This window comes from Nannobrachium achirus, assembly GCF_963921795.1.
Source record: "Nannobrachium achirus genome assembly, chromosome: 14".
Lineage (NCBI taxonomy): Eukaryota > Metazoa > Chordata > Actinopteri > Myctophiformes > Myctophidae > Nannobrachium > Nannobrachium achirus.
The window spans coordinates 13,689,362-13,705,829 of NC_137821.1; the positions used below are offsets into that span (position 1 = coordinate 13,689,362).

General features: G+C 41.8%; 1 protein-coding gene across 1 annotated transcript; it reads left to right on the forward strand.

Moving 5' to 3' along the window:
• Positions 1-694: 694 nt before the first annotated feature.
• LOC308297819 (histidine--tRNA ligase, cytoplasmic-like) lies at positions 695-15,749 on the forward strand (the record flags this gene model as incomplete). Its single annotated transcript, XM_080741386.1, has 2 exons — positions 695-2,084; positions 15,688-15,749. 2 exons carry the CDS (start codon positions 695-697, stop codon positions 15,747-15,749), a joined length of 1,452 nt encoding a protein of 483 aa, XP_080597512.1.
• Between the last annotated feature and the right edge of the window lie 719 nt (positions 15,750-16,468).

The window sequence follows — 16,468 nt, forward strand, 5'->3', positions numbered from 1 at the left end:
ATTGATGGACACAAAAGGGATTCTATTAGTGTCTGTTAGTTTGTATTCAGTCATTTTGTGAGTTTCACCTTTGGTAGTACTGAATGTTAAAGACCTGTAGGGCATTAATTGGTAATGTAAAACTGCAGAGAATCAAGATCCTAAACATGCAAAGGGGGTTGGACAAGGTGAGAACAGAGGGGGTGTTAAGAACGTTTCGTTGCCAAGCTCAACGTTGGGCATTTAGACCTATACATGGAGACATGGAGCGAACCTGTTTGGCCTAACATGGAGATGTGGAGAACACTATATATGGAGATAGTCCATTCCATCATGTCATATGGGACTACCGTCATAGACAGTAGCCACTTGTTAGGCCGGAGTCAATGGCAACCAGGAATGAACGTCATATGAGTGATGTCATCAATATGACATCAGAGAAACGCATATAAACCGGCTTCTCACCTAGATCGGGGTCAAATTCCAGAGACTCGACTCCAGTTGACCACAGGAAGAATCACTAAGCTAAGCATAGAACTCACTAAGCTAAGCCCAGCACTCTCGATAGACCCCAGTAGAGAAATATACCCAAAGGGATAGGACGGGCTGGGTATTGAAAGAGTCCTAACAGACATTCGTCAGAGGTTCTGCCCGAGAGAAACAAACTTGCGTCAAGAGCCAAGGCCGAGCTCTACTTCAGGGGGGAAAGGACATGATGAAGAATAATGAGATTGAGATAGAGAACAAAGAGGTCTGCCTGAAAATGGAAAATGGGTTGGAGGAAGTAGGAGGAAACAGAGACAGTGGGAGGAGACACCAGTTTGTCCTTAAAACCCCCGAGGGAACAAGAGACTACAACCCCTCACAGATGGCCATCAGGGAGAAGGTGCTGAACACCATCACCGGCTGTTTCAAACGTCACAGTGCCGAAACCATTGACACGCCTGTCTTTGAACTCAGAGAGACATTGACAGGCAAGTATGGTGAGGAGGACGCAAAGCTGATATACGACCTCAAGGACCAAGGTGGAGAGCTGTTGTCTCTCAGATATGACCTCACCGTGCCCTTTGCCCGCTACCTGGCCATGAACAAAGTCACCAACATTAAGCGCTACCAAATAGGCAAGGTCTATCGCCGTGACAACCCAGGCCTGGGCCGCTACAGGGAATTCTATCAGTGCGATTTTGACATAGCAGGAGAGTACGATAATATGATCCCCGATGCTGAATGCCTGAAAATCATCTACGAAATCCTAAGCGAGCTGGACCTGGGAGACTTCTGCATCAAGGTCAATGACAGACGTATTCTGGAGGGAATGTTTGACATGTGCGGCGTTCCGAAAGGAAAGTTTTGCACCATCTGTTCGTCGGTAGACAAAATGTCCTGGTCAGACGTTAAAAATGAGATAATGGAGAAGGGCTTATCGGAGGAGGTGGCTGAGTGGATCGGTAAATATGTGCAAAAGAAGGGTGGCGTTGACCTAGTAGAGCTCCTGCTTCAAGACACCGCAATGTGTATGAACGAGAAGGTTCTCGCCGGCCTCACAGACATGAAGGAGCTCTTCAACTACCTGCAGATCTTTCAGGTCACAGACAAGGTGCTCTTTGATCTCAGCCTAGCCAGAGGTCTGGACTACTACACAGGCGTAATTTACGAGGCCGTTCTGATCAAGGCGGGCGCAGTGGCCCAAGAGAACACCACAAACATGGGTAGCGTGGCTGGAGGTGGACGATACAACAACCTGGTAGACAAGATCTCCCCCAAGGATCCGGCGGTGCCGTGTGTCGGGGTGAGCATTGGCATGGAGAGGATCTTCTCTATCATGGAGGCCAAGGCTACCAACGTGCGTACCACAGAGGTGCAGGTCATGGTGGTCTCAGAAGAACAGAAGAACTTGCTGGAAGAGAGACTCCGACTGACGGCGGAGCTCTGGACGGCTGGCATCAAGGCAGAGACAGAGTACAAGAGGAACCCCGAATACCCGAACCAGGTGCAGTACTGTGTGCGCAGAGAGATCCCCCTGGTGGCCATCCTGGGAGAACAGGAGCTGAAGGACGGAGTGGTCAAACTCTGCACGGTTGTCGCCAAAGAGGAGGCAGAGGCTTGTGGGTCAAAAAGTAATTTAATAAAAGAGGCTTATGTACCAAGAAGTGATTTAATAAAAGAGGCTTATGTACCAAGAAGTGATTTAATAAAAGAGGCTTATGTACCAAGAAGTGATTTAATAAAAGAGGCTTGTGTACCAAGAAGTGATTTAATAAAAGAGGCTTATGTACCAAGAAGTGATTTAATAAAAGAGGCTTATGTACCAAGAAGTGATTTAATAAAAGAGGCTTATGTACCAAGAAGTGATTTAATAAAAGAGGCTTATGTACCAAGAAGTGATTTAATAAAAGAGGCTTGTGTACCAAGAAGTGATTTAATAAAAGAGGCTTATGTACCAAGAAGTGATTTAATAAAAGAGATCAGGAGAAGGACATCTGAGGCCTTTACCCAGATCAGAACCATACAAAATGAAATGACAAATTTAAGAATTTAATATATGACCACACTGACTGATTAATCCAGTCGGTGTCCCAAACGCCATCCCCCCCTGCACTTCTGCAGTAAAGAATGTATTAGTGTGGTTGCCCCACCAGACTATAGTATACTTTATTTCATCTTCCATCGTCTCCTAAGTAAACTTTCTTTTTCCGCGCTACTCCTCCCACATTTTTGGTGGCACACACTTGGGCCATCTGTCAAATCAACCGGCTTTATCGCAAGCAAGATATACGTTATTATAGTCTAATTTATATAAATGTATTTGTGAATAATTTTATCCATTGTCTTTAAAGGGGCCCCACCATGCTTCTCAAAATATATATTTTATATAAATATTGGTCCATAAACAACCACTCGGATATTTAAATTTCCATGATGAGAACCATCAAGTCAATCCATTCAAGCCAATTTTAGTACCACTTTACTAGCCTCGCAACAGCCAGAGTCTGGGAGTTCTCTATAGACGATGCATTACGCGATGACGTATAGTTACTCACTTTGACTGACAGGTCCATTCAGTAGCCATCAGCGCATCAAAACATCGTCGGGAGAACATCAAATACGTCTTTTCCAGACAGAAATTCCAAAGGTGCAAACTGTTGTTTGTTTTTTAAGTTATGAGATGCCGTTGATTTCAGATAAAACTTCGCTTAATGCAGCTTTTATTTGCGATTTGTGAACTCGCGTCGGATATGGGGTCCGCCATGTTTGTTTACAAAATGCGAGAGCTGTAGCAGCCGGTCGACCAATCAGGAGCGGTGTGAGGCGGGTTCGCTTGAAATGCAGCCTTTTGATTGGAAATTGAGAACCTAATTCTCATAAAGAGACTTGATGGGAGGGACACCAGACCGAGAAAGGAAACACATTGGTGATGACGTAACTCGGGATGGCTTGCGAGGCTACCACTTAACCTCCTGGTTCCACCTCACAGTCTCAATAGAATATAGCCTCCCAAAAAGTACCGCCCCCTTCCCTAGGGTGCCCAATAGGAAATTAACCCCTTTGTGACATAAACAAGGGCTCGATTTCAAAAGAGTACATACAGTTCAGACACGCCCATTCAGAAAATCACTGAAATGAAAGGCAAGGCTTAGTCAAGGTTTTTTTGGGGGCTGGAAGAGACACTGGGAAGACCAAAAATTTTTTTGTGAAATTCATGGTGGGGCCCTTTTAATTAAAAAAAATAACTTTTCCCAAATATGGAGATAGCTGACATCATAGATGTCTGACTTCATAGACCACATGAGACTGACCCAGTATGTCCATATATGGGCTTTTCAAAATATGAGCTTAATGTAAGGCAAATTATATAGTGCCTTAATTCGTGAAAATACATAAAAAGGCGATTTTTGCCCAAGTACTCACATGCTTTGCATACAGAACACTTATGCTATGTGGGGCGGCATAGCTCAGCGGTAGAGAAACCGTTATTAGAACACGAAGGGTTCCAGAAGGGTTCCCAGTTCCCTGAGTTAATGTCGAAGGGTCCTTGGGCAAGACTCTGAACCCCACATTGATCCCGGTGAGCAGGTTGGTGCCTTGCATGGTTTCCTCCGCCACCGGTGTATGAATGTGTGCGTGAATGGGTGAATGTAATGCACAATCTCTGTAAAGCGATTTGGATAAAAGCGCTATATAAATGCACCATTTACCATTTACACCATCAGAATAGAGCATCTCTGATTCCATCTTTAGTATAGGCCTATTAGGCCGTGATGTATTTTCTAACCCCAGAAAAGGAGTGAACAACTCGTTTCCCTGGCATCTGTGCAATGTCCTATTTAAAGTCATAACATCTATAGACAAAATGTCTGTTTGGTCTCTTGTGAATTAACTGTTAGATGCAATTTATTTAAGAATAGGGCTTCCTGTGAGGTCGACAATAACCTGAATGACACCGATTCATCTAGGAACAATTCTCTCTCTCTCTCTCTCTCTCTCTCTCTCTCTCTCTCTCTCTGTGGATGTGTGAACAGTAGGGATGTAACGATATAGTAACTGAATCGAAAAATCGATTTTAATTTGCAATGATCTACTATATTGTTTGCAAAAGCAAAACATTGTACCGTTTTGGCTTTGTATCGTATCGTATCGTTTTAAAATGCGGTAATCGGTATTCCATACAGTACTTAGCTACTCTTGGTCTAGCGATAATTGTGTGTAGCCTAATCTCTGTGTTCATGTCAAGATGTGGGGTTGTCCATATGTGTTGAAAAATATAATGACCATGTATTTGCTAAAGAATCAAAGTGTTTACTTATTTATATCCATAATAATAGATTTTACCTTAAAGATGGGGCGCCATGATTTTCCCCTCTATAAAACATGATTATCTACTATTATGATTATACTAGGAGGAAACATTTTCCAAAAAAGTGTACAGAAAGAGTTAAAATGATGTTTTTATGTGGCCACACCCACCAGTTCATTGGTATGCGTGGTTGTCATGGTGGGTGGTGACCCAGCTGAAGTTAGCCACACCCACGTGTGTTGGGTGAATGGTAATTAGGGGAGGGGTTGATTCTATGATGTAATAAGTATGGGTGTTTTTGGAACGGCACGTCTGACCCAGCAGGTGGCATCCTCCAGCTAAAAACCCAAATAAAAAGAGAATGCATAATTGCTCATAACAACCACACCAGGGGGTCTAATGTAGTACTGTCAACCTCCTCGACACATGAAAACCAGAAAAAGTACAAAACTATGGCACCACTTCTTTAAAAAACCTGCTCTATGTATTGACACCTTTCACACAGATTTAATGCCTTTGCTAAATAGTTACTATATCGATTTTAAATCATTGAATAGAATCGTATCGTATCGTCATGAATGAACCAATATCGTCCATGTATCGTGTCGTCAACCATGTATCGTGATGCGTATAATATCGTTGTTCAAATGTATCTTTACACCCCGAGTGAACAGCCTCTTCCTTTGCATTTTACGCACATAACCTGCTCTCTCTCTCGTTCTTCACATCTTCTCTCCCCTGATGCTCATGTTACCAGCCCTCCTCCTCCTCCCCTGCTTTTACAACAGTAGCTTCTCCCTTGTTCTCTCTGCCTCCTACTTTACTCGCATCCTCTACTCTCTCTCTCTCTCTCTCTCTCTCCACTCCTTCACTGATGTATTATTCCCTGAGGTCGGTGCCGACTTGTCAGTGTAGTTGTGTGTGCACACATGCATGCGCGCACACACGTACACTACACCAGTGTTTCTCAACCTTTTTTCTGCATGGGAACACTTTTCATGTCCCAAGAATCCATGGGCACACCAACATAATACGGGGGTGTAAATATCGTCACTGTCGGGAAGAAACCTCTAGATCGGCTGTTTTCAATAGTTTAGATCATTTTTAAAATGATAAATACGATACTGGCTTTCAAGCAGTTTCAAGGGGCACACTTGACCCTTCTCAGGGGCACACCAAAGGTCCCCAGGCACAGTGGTTGAGAAACACTGCACTACACACACGCACACACCTTGTGTTAGCATTATAGTACCTGTGAGGACATCAACATTTTACGACTGCGATTTTATATTAATAGAATTTTTTTTTAAATTCTCTGCAGTTTTTCAACCCCAACCTTAAAGCCGAAAATAGCTGATACTGTATGACTGCGGCGGTTCGACTGTAGGCCGATGCTCGCCGCTGGCGCACAACCGAGTCTAAATAAGTCATAATTCCAACCCTAGCCTCTAAATTAATGTCAAATCCTAACCCTGAACCCAACATGAGTCTTTACCTAATTGCATTGTTAATTACGTTGACTAAAACTGAAGACTAAATATATTGACAATTTGTCAACAAATAAAAACTAGATTAAAAACTGCACTAGAAAATAGCAGATGTACAATGTGTAGTGCAATATATATTATATACAGTAGTCCACTGAAACTAGACTGAAACTAAAAGAAATTTCATTCAAAAGACTGTCTAAAAATCAACACCTCAAGCCTAACTGTAAAATATTTTCGAAAAATCTGTGGCTACGTTTAAGATTGACCAGGACTTCTGGGGATATCTGGCCCTCACAAGTGTAGCAATACAAGCACACACTTGATCTTTGACCCCGCACTGCTTTTCCCCTCCTATAACATTTGTCTCCCTCTACGTGGTAAAGTGATAGCGGCTCATACATCACGTAATCGATCGCCTCTCTCACCGCCTCATCGCGTTGTCTGCCCTCCTCTTTCACCCCTGACTCTCCTTTTCCATCAGACACTTTTATGTTCCGATGTCTGACAAGCTGACTTCAGCGGTGGAATTGAGTTGAATACTTTATTAGCGGTTTACAAAAAAAAAGTTCAATACAAGGTCAGCGGTTGGGAAAAGTGTTCACATTGTTTAGTACAAGTGTCAATACTGCTGTGCAGAAATACTCTGTTAGAAGAAAAAAGTACTGAATTCACTCGTACCGAATATTTTGAAAATACCGGTAGCAGATCTACAAACTCAAGTACCAGCCCATGACTTTTATTCCACATTTATTTCAAAGAAAAATATTGTACTTTTGACTACATTTCTAGGACTATTTAATTGGGACACAATTGTACAGAAAATATATCAATTAAAACATAAGGCCTTTTTCAAATATAGCCAACATAGCCAATGTAAAAACTCACAATGTGCCACAAAATAGACCCTATAAGACCCCTTTAGAGCTGGAAAAAAGGATGAACACAAACATGCACGCACGCACGCAGTAGCACTCACACGCACACAAACACACACGCTCACTCTGTCTTGGTTGTTGACAGTGACCTTTAAGAAGGCTTAAGAATGTCGAATGTCCTCCATCACCTGATGCAATCGTGTAACACACAAGCACACACACACACACACACACACACACACACACACACACACACACACACACACACACACACACACACACACACACACACACACACACACACACACACACATACATTACATTCTGTCCGTGTTCAATGATAATCTCATCAAAATCACCTGCTTAACCTTTTGCTGACTCTCACTGTGTGTGTGTGTGTTAATACGAGATAGTACATCTGTGTGGTAGAGAGAACAGTATGTTAATACAATATAACTGCATCAGTATTGTAGAGTGTGTGCCTGTGCCCCACCCGATCGATCACTGTAAGCATCCCGCCCATATATAGTAGTGTAATAGACAGTGTATAGGACGGCGAGTGACTGGGGGCTTCGGGCGGGTGCTTGTAAAAGGAAAACATGCGTTCCCCATCGATCGCAAAAACCATCTGCGCTGGATTATCGGTTACAAATGTTCACTTTGAAAAAGAAATATTCAAAGATTTGCACACATTTTCAGGGTTTTTGCAAAAATAGCAGATCTACAAGCTCGCAGCACGCTGTGAGCTTGTAGATCTGCTATTTCTCAATAACTAAAGTATAAAATAATTCCAGGTCTTAACGGGTTAACCCGTTGAAGCAGATGTAAGTAGTTCTCTGCTGACATGAGCCGATTTTATGTCGATTGCCTATTTTTATTTAGTATTTTTTATGCCGGCTGACAATGCTCCCCAAAGAAATCTAGTCTCTGTGACACATCCAGGGGCCGCAGTCTTGTCACGTCGTCATGCCCTGGAGAAGTGGAACATTCACAAGTGACAGGTCCTTGGGATAAACACGCCATAGGGATCAGCTCCTTGTCACATGCCATAAACACACACCTGAGGTAATGAACACTGGCGTCACGGATGCAACGCGTGTTGCATATTATTATTCTGTCATTTATTTATTTTTTCAACTTGGATCCTGTATGAATTCTCTCCCCTGTTTGAATGAGATTGCCACACGACATGTCTCCTTTCTGACATGTCTCCATTCCGACACTAACCCTATCTCTAACCCTTACTCTAAACTTAACCCATATTGAAGTGTCGCCACTCCGACAATAAGAAGTCAATTTCGGAGTGGCAACATGTCGGAATGGAGATCGACACCCGAGATGGGTATCCCGGCCCAAAAAGGTATTTTCTGTTCACTAAAGTGCTGGAGAGATGGGAAGACTCTGTTAAGGCACGGCCACGGCGTCGCGCCAAACTTTTATTCTACCATATGAGGGCAGATTCTGCCAATGCATGTCAATGGGAATGGAGTGGTTTGCTACCATTTGCGGATTGGTCTGGAGCCAACTACCCCAGCTGATATTTGGACTGTGTTCAACTGTGAAACACTCGATTAAGGATATCGGGTGGCAGAGGCTCAGGAGGTAGAGCGGGCTGTCTTTGAGTTCAATCCCTGACCCTTCTTTTTTGTGTCTTGCTGATGGCCTATGCTGCTGATGAGCAGGTTGGTGCCTTGCATGGTTTCCTCTGCCTTTGAATCCACATAGAAGCTGTTGTTTTTTGTTTGTTTTTGTTTTGCAAGTGAGTGCAAGTTTATTAAAACTTGACATTAATCACATTAGCTTGGAGAGTTTGTATCCATGCAAATATGAAGTGTACTGTGTGTTAAACATTATGTATATTACCTGGGGGAGCCTGGTGTTTGTATCCATGCAAATATGTTCTGTATTATGTTAATCATAATATACAGTATGTATCTTAGCTGGGGGAGCCTGGTGGATCAGCCAGTTAGTACGTACAGTAGTACCACAAAAGTAGTCAATGTGATGAATGGCCCAGTTCACAATAGTTCGCAAAATGTTACAAAATCGGTCAAACTTGAAAATAGATGATCTACATGTCACAACGCACTGTGAGCCTGTAGATCGGCTAAAATAAGTACACAAACCCTGCATCGCAGTGACACTCAGAGACTAGAGGCAGGGGCTGACATTTCTAAAAGGGCCTTTTGGTGGAAATATTGAAAATAGCCGACCTCCACGCTCACAGTGCATCGCACTGCGGCGCGTTGTGAGCTTGGAGGTCAGCTATTTCCGGTACTTGATACCACGCTAAACTAAGCATAATCAAGTGAAGTGTATGGCATGGATTTCTACACAGAGAGGGCAATCGACATAAGATGCAGCATATCAAGTTCAGGAAAGTTTGAACAAGGCAATTATCTTGAATGCTGCCTTCAGGTATGGCATGGAAAGAGGGCATTTGCGTTTCTTTCACCATAGTGAAAACTGCATTCTCTGGAGAGGGCACTTTTTACAGATGGGTAAAAGGTCAGGGACTTAAGCCCCCTTTCATATCTATGTGTGCACGTGCCTGGTGGTGACAGTGTATTATGTTTGTTAAGCACTTGTATCCATTGCAGAGGGTGTTGTTCAGCAGCCTGTCTGTTTACAGGGGGAGAACGCTAGCTGTGATGGGAGGAATGTGTCAGGATCAGCATCTATTTTAACAGCGCGGATCACCTACCTCGGCAGAAATGACAATAAAATCTGCCTCTCCCTGCGTGAGTTCCAAATTGCATTTGTTGAGACACGGTCGTACTTTGACAAGGATTCGCTTTAAAAAAATCTATCAAAACAAAACAAAAAAAACAAGACAGGACTGTCAGTCAGGTAAATGGTTCACACTACAGACTGTTGCATATATTGTTTGATGGCTCATGTTTCCTTCTTCCTGTTTTAACAGTCAATCTAATAAAAAAAGAAAACATGACACAGCATATTGGAAACCAACATTTTGTCGCTGTCGGGCAGAAACCTCGCATCTCCAAGTTTCAAAAATAGTATGTTCTTTCATAAATTAAAGCCCTACTTCATCATGCAAAACGGTTGCACAAAATTAGTGAAAATAGCAGATCTACAAGCATACAACACCTCGCGGTGCGAGGTGTTAATTTAATGCTTGTAGATCTGCTATTTTCACTAGTTTAAACCATTTCAAAATGATAAATACAAATGAACAGTTTTGAACATACAAGGTTTCCACCCGACAACTACGATTTATATAGTAGCCCAAGGTATACTACATCATACAGCAGTGTCACACGCTGAACATATAGCCAGTCTTCAAGGCCACAACGAACCACAGGCGCTGGATGGGACACGTTGTGGGCTACGCTGTAAATCATGATGACACCGTCATACAACAAAGATATTAGAAACCCCCGAATCAGCAGCAGAGCAAATATAAATAAGAAAGAAAGAAAGAACGAACATAACTTTACTGGAGTATTTCCAATTTTCAGTATATTTACCTCTACTCCACTACATCTCAAAGGCTAATATTGTACTTTTTACTCCACTAGAATTACTTGAAAACATACTAGTTACTGTAGATTTAGATTATTATTACAAAACATACAGTAACCACTTCAACCCTATTGGCCATTTGAGAATAGCCTATAATGCGTTGTGAACTTGTAGATCTGCTATTTTCACAAGATTTGTATACATACACACATTTGGGACATTCTGCATAATGAACTACTTTCTTACTTTTGGGACTTTAAGTACATTTTGATTCCAGTACTTTTGTACTTTTACACAAGTAGGCCAAATTTTGAATTTCAGACAGAGTATTTCTACAGTATCATTATTGATACTTTTACATAAACGAAAATTACTTTTTTTCTATTGATTACTCACACCATGGAGACTTGAGTTCAATAATATTTTTTTAGAAAATCTAAAATGTACCCCCATTGATTCCAAATGCATTTGGGTCCCCATCCGGAATCAATGGCGGTACATTTATTGTAATCATATATCACTATTGTAGTGGAGAACTATTGAATTTAACTACTTCTGAACGGGTACACATTATTGTGTATCATTATTTTATGCTTTAAATATTGATCACAGCAGATATACAAGCTCACGGTGCTGCGAGCTTGTAGATCTGCTATTTTTGAAAAATCGTGAAAATTAGAATTTTGACCCGATTCTATAAGTGTCTTTTGAATCCTTCTAAGGATTTTTGAAAAAACTATGTTTCTATGTCAGCAATCTGGCTAAACCTCGTCAAAGAAAAGGTCCTTTTCACTTAACTGGAGCTCAGTTAGTCTGTTCTTGAGAGACTACTATGTCAGTGGTTCTCAAACCTTTTCATGTGAAGGACCCCCAAACTGATATTTATTTGGCCATGGACCCCCATCACAAAATATTTAGTTCCAGGGACCACTCGGAAGCAAAATTTGAGTTACAAACGTCCGCTTTAAAAATACATAAAGATTTGCACACATTTTCACGACTTTTTCAAAAATCTACATTTTTTCACGACTTTTTCAAAAATCTACAAGCTTGCAGCGCGGCACTCGGTGCCGTGCTGTGAGCTTGTGGATCTGCTATTTTTCAATAGTTAAAGCATTCAATAATTTTAGTCATAAGTAAAAAAAAAAAAAAACGTCAGGACTTTATCCAGACCTACCACTGGATAATGGCTGCAGACGAATGCTGGATGTGTGGGTGCATGTTGATGACTGTTGGTAGACTACTAATGAGAGCCAGGGATGTAGCGCTATCGACCTGCTCATTAGGACCGCATCACTCATCTTAATGGCATCGCACCCACAGAGCACTGATTGTCAATGACTGCCCCAGAGGGCACGAAGCTGGGGTCGCCCAAGGATTCAAATGTCTCTAAATCCTTTACGGACAAATTGTTTTCTAAGCTCTTCCAAAGCTGTTATCACCAGGGTTCGATTTGCTGTGGGGGGGTTGGGGGACGGAGGGGCCCATGCCTCTGTTTTTTTATGTTTCATTCTCCCCCTGAGCATTACATTTTACGGCCAGTGGGGATATGTTTTAACCTACTTCTGGTCAGACTGAAATACACATATTTCATGTTGGGAAATGTTGACTGATAGGCTATGTACATTTATTGTTTAATAATATCACAATTTAATAATTTGTGATATTAAAGGGGCTATGTCACCTAAAGGGGTACTGTCACCTTAAGAAATCATCTTAAAAAACAAGTTAATATTTGTTTTATGTCATTGTGAGAATGCGCCCGTAGCCCCCGCAATGTGAGCTTGTAGATGAGCTTCTAAGCAATTTTTTTAATGCTTTTTGGCACCATCCTACCCCATACTTCAGCAGCCCAGGACACTATTTTATAGTCCAGCATTGTTTCATATTTGGCCTGCCGTTTGGTGCCCCCCAGAGCTTGGTGGTGCCAAGGCTGCAGTCCTGTGCAATAAGGCCTGCATGGGCCCGCCTTATAAAATGTATCCAAGCATGCCCTCTGTGCCCTCTGACTTAGGAGAGCATTCGTATGCCGTTTGTGTACCATTTTGCCTCTATAGCGGCTCAAATTGGGATGGCACATCTTCCTAATGTCCAGCATCTTTGATCAAATGAAGCTATATAGACCATATTCACACGGCGGCCATCTTGCCATTACGTCAATGAAATGCCACCCTAGTTGCCACCCTATCTAGGTGCAGTTTTCAATGCAAATTTCGAACATGGCCGCCAGGTGAATATGGTCCATACCTGGAACCACAGATATAAAAAGCTAGCTACCTCCTCCGCCGCTGCAGTTCATTGGCACGCGACTGGTCAAACAGGACTGGCGAAAGTGCGTAACTCTGGAACTGCGGAAGGCACTCTGCCCCCTCCAATGGGAAAGAGGGAGTCCTGCCAGTCCTGCATCTGATTGGCCTACCGAGCATCCCATTCTGTGGCGCACAAGGAAGCGTCCTTCAGAATTCCCAAGAGCCCCGCCTCAGAATTCCGGAGGCTTGCATAGAGTTATTGGGAAGCTTGCCAGTACTCTTTGACCCCCCCCCCCCCCCCCCCCCAGGAAACAGGAAAGCCAAACGGGAATTGAAATGGTCCTGAGTGAGGGTGGCAATCTCATTTCCAAATTAAAGTCGGGGGGAAAGTTCTTAAACAGTTCTTAACCCTTAAGTGCTGTTCGGGTCATTTTGACCCGTTTTACATTTTCATTTGGAAAAAAAAGGTAGAAGTTAAAAATGTTTCCACCTGAAACTCACTGGCCTTAAAGATTCTTCTGAGATGAACATGTAAAAAAAATATTTTTGCACTACACCCATGCTACACCCCCCTCATATTTTTTGAACCTTAAGTGCTGTTCGGGTCATTTTGACCCGGAAGCACAGAAATACACAGTATTATGCCAAAACACAGACACACAGTCACCCCCACTTCTAACACCATCCTTCCGAAGCCCCATTCCGAACCCTCCCCCCCTTCCTATAAGCATGAGCAATATTGCCCAGTATTAAATGAACTAGTTTTTTTACATGGATTTCAGCTAAATCAGTAAAAACGCCTAGCTCTTTCAGTGTTTAATGTGATATAGCAAAGCAGAAATGCAAACATTTACCAAATATATCATATGAATTGTTTGGTATTGAGTCAAAGTCAATGTATCATGATGATTTGTTAAGTTAAAATTTATATTAGTGTTGTTTTTTTTAAACCAAATAACCACCGGGTCAAAATGACCCGAACAGAACGAAGGTGTAGTGAATCTGAACAGAACTTTTTAACCAGTAAGTAAGCAGGACCAAATTGAAACGTCTGTTTGTTTGCACGCCCCAAACCAATCTTTGGATTGCTTTGAGCATATCGTCACTGTCGGGCAGAAACCTCGTATCTCCAAGTTTCAAATTTGTACGTTTTTTTCACCAAGTAAAGCCCTGCTTCATCATGCAAGGCTGTCACAAAAGTAGTGAAAACAGCTGATCTACAAGCACACAACGCCTCGCCGATCTACAAGCACACAGCGCCTCACGGTGCGAGGCGTTGTGGGCTTGTAGATCTGCTATTTTCACAAATTTAGTTCATTTTTAAAATGATAAATACAAAACGAACGGTCTTGGACATACAAGGTTTCCACCCGACAATGACGATATAAACACATAGAAGGATTTGTTTGGGAATGCATCACGCTCTGCTGTTTCGGTCATGACATGTCTCATATCAAAGCCCATGTCCTGGTCAGTCAGGTTCTCTTTCATCTGCTCCTCCAGGAGCCTCAAACGCAGGAAGACAACTATATTGATTGGTATCATGTCCAAGCACACTGCTTCTTCTGGGGGAGCACTGAGGAGCTGACCGGGGTCAAGAATCGATCACTGACACAAGGTTACGGTTCTGTGGTGGTGGAGGCAAGCGCGTCACAAGAGAAGGGGGGGGGGACTGAGTCACTAGGGCCCCTTAATCATTTTATACTTCAGCTATTGAAAAATAGCAGATATACAAGCTCACAGTGCAGCACCGAGTGTTGCGCTGCAAGCTTGTAGATCTGCTATTTTTTAAAAATCGTGAACGAGTCTTTGAATATTTCAAATCCTTCTAAGGTTTTTTGAAAAACCTGTTTCCCATCTCAAAATATTTAGTTCCATTACTACCAAATACAAATCATTTTGGGGATCCTTCACATGAAAATGTTTGAGCACCACTGACATACAGTAGGAACATACTTAGGCTTTTCAAAAAACCTTCAAAGACTTGAACACATTTTCAAGATTTTTAAAAAATAGCAGATCTACAAGCTTGCAGCGCAGCACTTGGTGCCGCGCTGTGAGCTTGCATATCTGCTATTTTTTCAATAGTTAAAGCACAAAATAACGCAGTGAATCCTTGTACCCAGGGCCCAGAATTTGGTGCGACACCCCCGGGTGGAGGGCCTTACAAACAGAATGGGAAGCGGGACTGAGGTGCACAGCCAGGTCTAGAACAGTGGTTTTCAACCCTCTTCACATCAAGGTCCATTATTTATTCAGCATTTGAACTACAGACCACCATTTGATGAGATGTAGCCTCTTGGACACAACACTTTAAATATTTTGTTATCGTTGGATAGGATCTTCTCCATAGTTCTGGCCATGCTGTATTGATGTGGTACCATAGGAGAGATAACAGGCAAACGCTCATCAAAATAACAATTATTCTACATTCTCTAATTGTGTAGATGTAAATTGAGTGATGCAGTTGTTAACTCTTGAGTGTAAAATTATCCTCATAGATCCCTTTAAGATCTATAAGGGTCCATTTGGTTCACAACTCTCCATCATTTACCTGTAGAGCACCTGGAACCTCGTCAAGGACCACTGGTTGAGAACCACTGGTCTGAAAAGAAAAGAAAAGTAAAGAAAAGAGAAACAACATAATCTCTAATGCAGCATTAGTGATTCATGCTGGCAGGGTACTTTCAATCATTTTGCACTGTTGTTAATCACGGCGGTTACGCCTACGAGCTCTGCATGCAAAATGCGCGATTACAGCGGCTTTGTTTTGGCTCAAAACCCCCAACCCCTGTAATGGGTCTGGTGATTAGATATTCACAGAGAGGGGTTTAACGAGGAAGAGGAGGTGGGGAGATCAGAGGGAGAGGGGTGAGAGAGTTGAGAGCAAGATTTGTGAGCTGCTGTGATAGTAGAAGGATATCAAACGGAACCCAACCACTTTAAAGACCATTGTATATAATATATCCCTGCTCTGCCTGCATGTAACCTTGATGCAGGAAAACTGCTACACTCCTTTCCCTTGTACATGTTTTGTTCCAATTGTATTGTACTAGAAGGTCGGCCGGCTACGCCGGCCTCCCCTCTAGGTCGTCGCGTTGCGTCTATAGGAGTAAATATTCGTCGAAAACAAATCCCTGAGGTACAGGGTGGCCACGATCTGATGGTTTTTTTGAGAAAAAAATGCTTTTTGAGGAAAAAAAGTTTTTTGAGAAAAAAAAATTTTTTGAGAAAAAAAATTTTTTGAGAAAAAAAATTTTTTGAGAATTTTTTTTTTCTCAAAAAAAAAATTTTAGAGAAAAAAAATTTTAGAGAAAAAAAAAATTTGAGAAAAAAGTTTTTTGAGAATTTTTTTTTTTGAGAAAATAATTTTTTTTGAGAAAAAAAAATTTTGAGAAAAAAAAAATTTTTGAGAAAAAAAATTTTGAGAAAAAAAAGTTTTTCTCAAAAAAATTTTTTTTGAGAAAAAAACATTTTTGAGAAAAAAAAATGTTTGAGAAAAAAAAAATGTTTGAGAAAAAAAAATTGGAAAAAAATAAATAATAATAAATAAAACGTATTGGTGATGCGATGACGTGGTGTATACGGATGTTA